The 7,624-nt window shown below is 39.4% G+C and overlaps 1 protein-coding gene across 1 annotated transcript; it reads right to left on the bottom strand.

Moving 5' to 3' along the window:
- Nucleotides 1-3: 3 nt before the first annotated feature.
- LOC113015069 (cell division control protein 42 homolog) lies at nt 4-7,597 on the bottom strand. Its single transcript, XM_026156990.1, has 6 exons — nt 5,695-7,597; nt 3,797-3,901; nt 3,288-3,360; nt 1,628-1,737; nt 818-1,015; nt 4-230 (listed from the first exon to the last, which is right to left on the bottom strand). The coding sequence occupies exons 2-6, from the start codon at nt 3,899-3,901 to the stop codon at nt 144-146; spliced, it is 573 nt and encodes a 190-aa protein (XP_026012775.1). The 5' UTR covers nt 5,695-7,597; the 3' UTR covers nt 4-143.
- Nucleotides 7,598-7,624: the final 27 nt, after the last annotated feature.

Here is a 7,624-nt window from a genome sequence, read left to right as displayed (position 1 = left end):
TGTTTGTTTGTTTGTATGTATGTATATATGTATGTCCTTCCTCTCTCTCTTCTCATCCAGGCTAATAGTCCTTTTTCTACGTCCACGTACATCTCCACCTTCTCTTCCTCTGCCCTTTACTCCATTTGTTCTTATTGTGATGTCTATAAAAGGACACAGCGACTGGATTTGTTGTGTAGAGTCTCCAGCACCACCCGGATGGCCTCTTCAAACACATTCTGAACTCCTTTCTGAGAATAAGAGAGAACACCACACTCAGCTTAAGAAATAAAGGAAACACCATAAATCAAATGGAAAGACAGAATCTTTCTTCGGATAACTACAAATATTGCAAATGTGTAAAATGTGATCAGCTGCTGTTGTCTGTCTCTAGAAACTGAGAATCTGGAGGGAAGGGTCCCAGAAGCTTCTGGTTTCTGTTTGTGGTCACCTTAAACTGAATAGCATTCAAGAGAATGAAAATGATTGTTGCATTTACCACATGGGCAGGATAAAAGAAGGCTGAAGCTTCTGGGTTTGAAATGTAAAGCAAATGCATTAGTTCATTAAAGCTGTATTCTCTCTAATGACCAGCAGGGGGCGACTCCTCTGGTTGTAAAAGAGTTGCAGCTATATGGCGGTAACCCCGAACCAGATGATGGACACCAGAGGTAAATATGTTGCTACCCTAGCGTTTGACAAAAGGCTTTTAATTCAGAGAATTGTAAAGACTTCCTGTGATTTCAGGAATGGAATCTTTCACATTTCTTTTATTTTTGTGTTGAAGGCTGACAGAGACTCGTAGGAGATCACAGCAGCAGACTTCTCCTCTCTGTACCTGTGTCAGAGCTGAACACTCCATGTATTTAACGGCCTTCAGCTCATGAGCCAGCTTCTCTCCGCTCTCAAAGGTCACCGGTTGCTGTTTGTTCTTGGCCAGCGTCTCCAGGGTGGCACCGTCGTCTCTCAGATCCACCTGAGTCCCCACCAGCAGGAAAGGCACCCGTGGACAGTGGAATAAAATCTCTGGTACCCACTGTGAACAGATAAGTTTAAGATTATGATCACTTATTCTTTATGCCTTTCTTTTTTAGTACCAAATTCAGATTTTCTTTCTTCCAGCTTGAGTCTCTCTTTAACCATTAATTCTAATAGTTAGTTCTAAATATTAATTATTAAGCAACCATTTTATTGCCAACTTTGCCTCATTGTTTTCCCCTTTCAGTTTTTTTCTTGGGAGTAATAACAAATGGGGGCTGATCCAGGATTGTGAAAAAAGCATCTGGAAATGGTAGTATTTGTTTGTGAGTTGCCACCTGTTTGTCATATTTCTGTTTTTCCTGATGGCCAGCAGGATCACGTGCTGTGTGCAACTGCAGGTTCTGCTTCAGGTAAGCAGATGAACAATAACCTGGTCATGTAGCAGCTCCTGGTATTCTCTGCTTTGTGTTGGAACCTGAAGCTGATTGGAATCATTTGAGGGACTAACACGACAGGATCACAATCAAAACTCATTTTTTGCGTTTTTCAAATTTGGAATTTAAAGCTAGTGGATTAATTTTTTGTACATTCTTTGAACCGATTTAAACATTTAGGTGGTTTGCTTATTATTCTGGAAACAATTAAAATAAAAGTGAACCAAACAGACCTTCTCTCTGATGCTATAAACTGTTGAGGGTGATACGACAGAGAAACAGACGAGGAAGATGTCAGTGTCGGCGTAGCTGAGGGGTCGCAGTCTGTCATAATCATCATGGCCTGCAGGGGGAGACACAAAACGAGTCTGAGTAGCAAAAAATAGTGCGAACAAATGAAGGCTGAAAAATGCCTCCCAAGTGAGGACGTTCCCGTAGATTCTACATGCTAAAATGTCCAACCTCACAACAGACACAAACATCCTCCTGAGGCTGCATTTGCAGGCCGATTACGTCACAGCGACGCGACAAAAGCCGTCCAAATGCGTAGACTCCTCCAAACGCAGCCGACAAATGCGTTCTCCTTTTCCCGAATTTGAAGGATGGGTCGGGAGTATCCTTCGTGGCCCACCATATCCCAGAATTCACAGCGCGGCCCAGCCAATTTCAGTTTCAAAATGACTCTTATTACTCTTTCTGGGTCACAAAGTAAACTTTTAAGATATTTTCAGGCGAGAATGTAGCTGGGTAAACTTCAAATATCGATTTATCAAGATATCACATATTTGCAAAAGCGCTCCGACATTTTTGGAGACATCTGTTACCCACCACTCGATAGCTAGCCGGGGCGATAACAGCGTACTCCCGCACATCGTTTTGTGTTTCCTCCGTGAGTTTCTCCCTTTGTGGCTTCCTGTGGATTCAGGTTTTAGTTCTGTTTTATTAGATTTCCCAGTTTAGGGTTTCTGTGTATGTCATCTCCACTCCTGCTGTATCCTGCTCTCCTTGTGAATAAAGCTCACTCACATCTAAGTCACTGCCTACGTTCTGGGTCCTTATCTCACCTCCAGCTGGCTTGCCTCGCTGATAAAAGAATGCATTTCATGGGTAAAATCAGCTTGACAGTGGGGAAAAATAAAGACACAAGTGTCATTTTATTTCAGTTTGGACATTAGCCTGCCCATACTATCAATTCTGTATTTGTAAAACCTAAAGTTTTCCCCCCATTTTATCTGCAAGGAGATGTAAATAAATCACGAGTTCATTGAGGACTGTACACAAGTAGATAAAGAATGTCCATCTTTTATGTACAGGCTATGTCAACACTAATCTGCAGTCTAAACCTTTTTATCTAATTATAGGTTTGTTTATTTAATTTGTATCACTTGAATTTCTAACAGTGAAAACAAAAATGATGATTATCTCTGACCTGTATGTTTGCATTTTGTACATTTATATACAATATAAACAATTTTAATATTGCATATTCTGTACATATCACCACTTCAACTTCTGACTACAGCCACGCATAACCTACATAAGCACTTGTTTTACTTTATGTATTATTTTCTATGTTCAGAGTTAAGTTTGTTCTTTATTTGAGTCAGCTGTTTATTTAGTTGTGTGACGGGAACTTGCAAAGTAAGAATTTCATTGCTCTGCGTAACCACTTGTGTTTTGCGGTTTATATGACAATAAAATTCTTGAATCTTAAAATAACGTGTGGGTTGTCTCGTCAGCGGTGGGGAAACTGCTCATCACAATCAGCTCTGAGCGTTATAGGAAATATTGCTCCGACTATATGTATGTGACTGCTGCTGGTATGAAGATTGATATTATACAACACAGAGTTTCATTAGTTATTAAACTGAGAGCAGAAATGTTTGTCTTTACCCGAAGTGTCGCACATTTTCAGAGTGTACTCCTCCTCTCTGATCATCACCGTCATGGAGTAAGTGTTCACCACCTGGAGGAGACAGAGGCTGGGGAATGAGAACAAGAAAGAGACAACAGGAAGGAAGTAAACCCGCCAAAAGGACTTGATTACAGATGTTCTTCATAATAAAATTGGATTTATTCCATGCACTCACACTGATTTATCAAAGCAGTTTGGGCTTCAGTGTCTTGACCAAGGATCCTTACACAAAAAATCTTTTTCATCATAAGTGGTGTTTAACTTGTATGTTTTTCAACACAACACAACACAAATAGGTCCATTAAAAACACTCCTCTGTGTAATATTATGGGTTCATAAATAGTAATAGCTTCATCACAGTGTTGAAAGGGGGCGCTGACAGTTCTTCTATGCATAAAAACCCTGGAACAGCACAAGAGCTGCACACTGTGTTACATGGAATAAAGTGAAATGAATGCTGCTGCATGTCTGCAGACTTTCACCTCACCGTGGGCACGTATTCAGAGGGAAACTTGTTGACCGTGTAGGACATGAACAGGCAGGTTTTTCCCACTTCAAGGTCACCCAACATCACGCACTTTATAGTGGACATCTGAGGAGGAGGATGGAAGATGATGAAGAAGCAAAGAATGAATGAACAGTAAATGTGAGGCAGGGGAACAGAGGGAGTCTCTGGAGTGTCATCTACAGTATGCAGCTGATTTTAATTAGACACTTGTGCTTAAATAGACTTATTATATGTATGATACTGTAACAGTTATGGTTACAGTAACAAACAATAAAAGTTGTCACTGTAAATTTGGAACTGATGTCAGTACAAACAGAACAAGACCAGACTGCAGACCACCAACACTCAAGAAAATATTCATGCTAAAAATGCTGATTTTAACTAATTTGATTACTTTTAATTACAGAGTAAAATCTTAAATGTAAATGAATCTGGTCAAATGTACTTGACTGGTATATATTCAGTTTAGACCAAACACATTACTGCTTCATGTTTAAGAGGCTACGTATCTTCTTTCTTTCTTTTTTCTTCTTCCACATCAGGCACGAATTGATTTTGCGCATCCAGAAAGAGATTCAGATTAGTGTGTCATAATCTCTTGGCACAACTTGAAAGTATTTAGAAATATAATATAAATATTGATATTGGACTCCTAGAACTTCTCTCTCCTAAGTCTACCACAACTATGCTCTGATTGGTTGATGGTTCCCAATGACAAGGCGATTCTGAGGTGAGCAGAGCACGTGATGATGCTCATTGACGCCTTAAATCATGGTAAGTTCATGAACCTTGGGACACACACATCACTGGTTAAGTGTGTGCGCTGCCTTTACCATTAAAGTAATTTTGTCCTTTTTTAAAATGTCCATCGCCGAGTGCAGCACAGAGATGTTTGAAGGGCTTTTCACTTTGGAGACTATTCCCCGCTCTCTGCCCTGCACCTCTGGCCTCTGCCTCCTTGGTGGGGTAACCGTGGCAACAGAACACCTCAGACAATATGATAACCATGTTCATTTGATACAAAAGCAGTCAAATCTGAGAAAGTTCCCCATGACCCCCTCACAATTAGCTGACTGTGTTGTTGTTGTTTTAATTCAGTGAAGACAGTTATACATTCATCATCTTCTTCTTTTGGCTGGTCCTTTTAGGAGTCACCACATCTGCCAACATCGCACCCTATCACAATATCCTCCTCTGTCACACCAAGGGTTAGGGTGACCAAGGGTTTCAGGGTTAAATATCATGAGGTGTAACTATGATACTTTAAACAGCAAAAATGCACTAGTTTAATGATGTAGGCGAACAGAGACAAGGACGTGTAACGATCAGTATCTGAAAAAGTGCTCAAAAAGTGTTTTTTATGTAAACGTCCGAGGATCATCAGTATTTTAAAGTTGATCTGACCTTTTGTTGCACTAAGATTCCACAGTCGACCGTAATCATGACTCAGGTGACAGGCCAACATTTTTCTAAATGTCATCTTCTTATCTGGGAAGTCAAACATTGTTGTTTATCAGGTGCATCCAGATACTCCTGTTCTGCAGACTGCAGCAAATGACTTTCATCATTGAGCTCATTTTAAAAATGAAACTATTTAACTTCAGCATAATCTGATTTCAAGTTGGCCAGACAAACAACACCACTGAATACATGACCTATGTGTTATTTTAATTATATTTTGTTATTTACTGAAGTTTAAGAAGTGTATTCTCAAAATGTTCAGGCAATAAAAAATAATTTAAATAACAATTTGAGTTAAAACGCACACATTACCATCATTTTTAAATCTCCAATGTCTTGGTTGCCACAGGTACCCTGAAGATATTTGAGTATTTATTGTCAGTAAATCGCAGTTTATAATAACTGGCAGCTCCTACCTTTCCTGTTCACAGCCGATGGACCGCTAGGTCTTATTCCGGGAGCGGGTTTAGCGATCAGCTCTGAGTTTGATAATCCAGGGTTGAGGCCAAGTTCGGGTTTTCTGCTCCAGACCGAGTAAACGTCAACTCCAAGTTAGTTACCGGGGTAACAGACCCCGTGAACTAATCCTGCTCGCTGTCAGATTTTCTTCAGCAAACTGAGTGTCCCTCTATCTCCTCCCTTCCTGCTGTACCTGAGCCAGCTGATTCATTTCCTCATTCACAGCCGCTGCCAAAGTGCGAAGAAGAGCTGATTCATTTGCAAAGGGTTTTTTTAAGGCACAGAACACATTGATCAATAATCAATCATTTGTCGTGTTGGAATCAATCGAAATATCCCAGTTGGATTTTGGACATAATGTAAATATTTGAGTGAAGATGAGGCTTAAATAACTTTAAGACGCTAAAACTGATTTTGTTTACTTTGGAGTTAATTTAAACAGCTGCAGACACTCTGTGCTCTGATTATTTTCAGGTACAGAGTCTGAACCGCGACACATTTCCCACTGAAAATGCGTCTTTGAGAGTCCACTAAGAAAACGCGAGGTGCCAAAATATAATTTCCAATGTTTCTGTGTTTCCCATGTGTAATAACTTTGCTTGTATTGGTAAATAGTCTGTGGCCAACAGGGTTTAAAGGCGTTATAAGTAAAATAAAGAAATAACTCGTCCTCTTGGCCTGATTTTTCTGATCTCGATCCCTTTTTGACACTTCACATCCGCCCAAAGGGATCACCGGCTCCATATCGGCTCCTGGAGCCCAGAAGCCCAAAGTGACTTTAAACAATTACAATCAGCGCTATCTAAAAAAACGAAAAAAAGAAAAAGGAAATCAGTTCATGCTCCTTTGTCAGTCAGAGAAAGCGCCGTGTGGGTCCTGTACTAACCAGCATTATTGAAAACCAACCGTGTATTTACGGAAGTATGGAGGACTAAATGTGCCAAACCAATTGAACACTTTTTTAAAAGTCTAGCTTTAATGAGCAAACTGATTCAGTTATTATTGCAGATAATTTAAAATATCTTCATCATCTCCTGTGTGAGTGAGGACCTCAGTTTCCTGTTCTCATGTCTGTTTATGGTGTTTTTTTTTTCCCTACGATGAGTAATAGTTAATTAACTATATGTCTATTTGTCTATCTCAGGACCAGTGTGGTCTTCTACCGTAGCTCTACTGCTCATCTTGGCTGTAAGGACTTTGGAGTTACTGTTGCTTCTCTATCAGCTCTAAAAAGTAATTTTTACCCAGAGACCTGCTGCTTACTGGATATTTTCTGTCATTCAGACAATTTTATGTAAACCCCAAAGATGGTTGTGCAGGCATATCCCAACCACAACCATGAGTCACCTTTCTTCTGACGTTTGAACTTCAGAATGTCTTGCTTGTGTCTGCATGTCTAAGTTATTGAGTTATGCTGATGAATGTTTGCACTTAAAGTAGCCATGCAGGTGGACCTAACAAAGTGCCTGTTGAGTGTGGATGTCGGTCTGTTACTAATTGGAAAACAATTACTTTTGTTATTTAGTTAAGAAAAAGTGTCATATCTTTAATTACGCTGCCCTTTGCTTTTGAAGTATTTAAAGCATCTTTCACTTTTTTTTTTTAAATAAAAGGAATAATTAGATATATTCATACAACCAAATTAATATTCCTTCTGCTAAAGTTCTCAGACAAGCTAACTGTCCTCACATCTTTTGTTGTTGTTTGTTTTAAAAAAAAAACAAGAGCAAAAGATTATACATTCAGATTATTCATACTATATGAAAAGAACAACTACAAATCCTCCATCTAATTTTGAAACATTTATACTTTCATCCATGAAGAGGCAGTCTGATTTCAAATGAACAAATTAAAAAGATCCTGGCAATCACACGGATAAAAAAGCAG

The sequence above is a fragment of the Astatotilapia calliptera genome, chromosome 22, assembly GCF_900246225.1.
Source record: "Astatotilapia calliptera chromosome 22, fAstCal1.2, whole genome shotgun sequence".
In the NCBI taxonomy this organism is placed as follows: domain Eukaryota; kingdom Metazoa; phylum Chordata; class Actinopteri; order Cichliformes; family Cichlidae; genus Astatotilapia; species Astatotilapia calliptera.
Note: the sequence above shows the minus strand (reverse complement) of the source record. Positions and strands in the feature narration are given on the sequence as shown.

Coding starts and splice junctions, on each gene's coding strand:
- LOC113015069 (XM_026156990.1), bottom strand. CDS start 3,901: ATGTCCACTATAAAGTGCGTGATGTTGGGTGACCTTGAAGTGGGAAAA. Junction 1,738..3,287: donor GAAAATGTGCGACACTTCGG/GTAAAGACAAAC, acceptor CTCCCCCTGCAG/GCCATGATGATTATGACAGA. Junction 231..817: donor AGTGTTCAGCTCTGACACAG/GTACAGAGAGGA, acceptor TCTTATTCTCAG/AAAGGAGTTCAGAATGTGTT.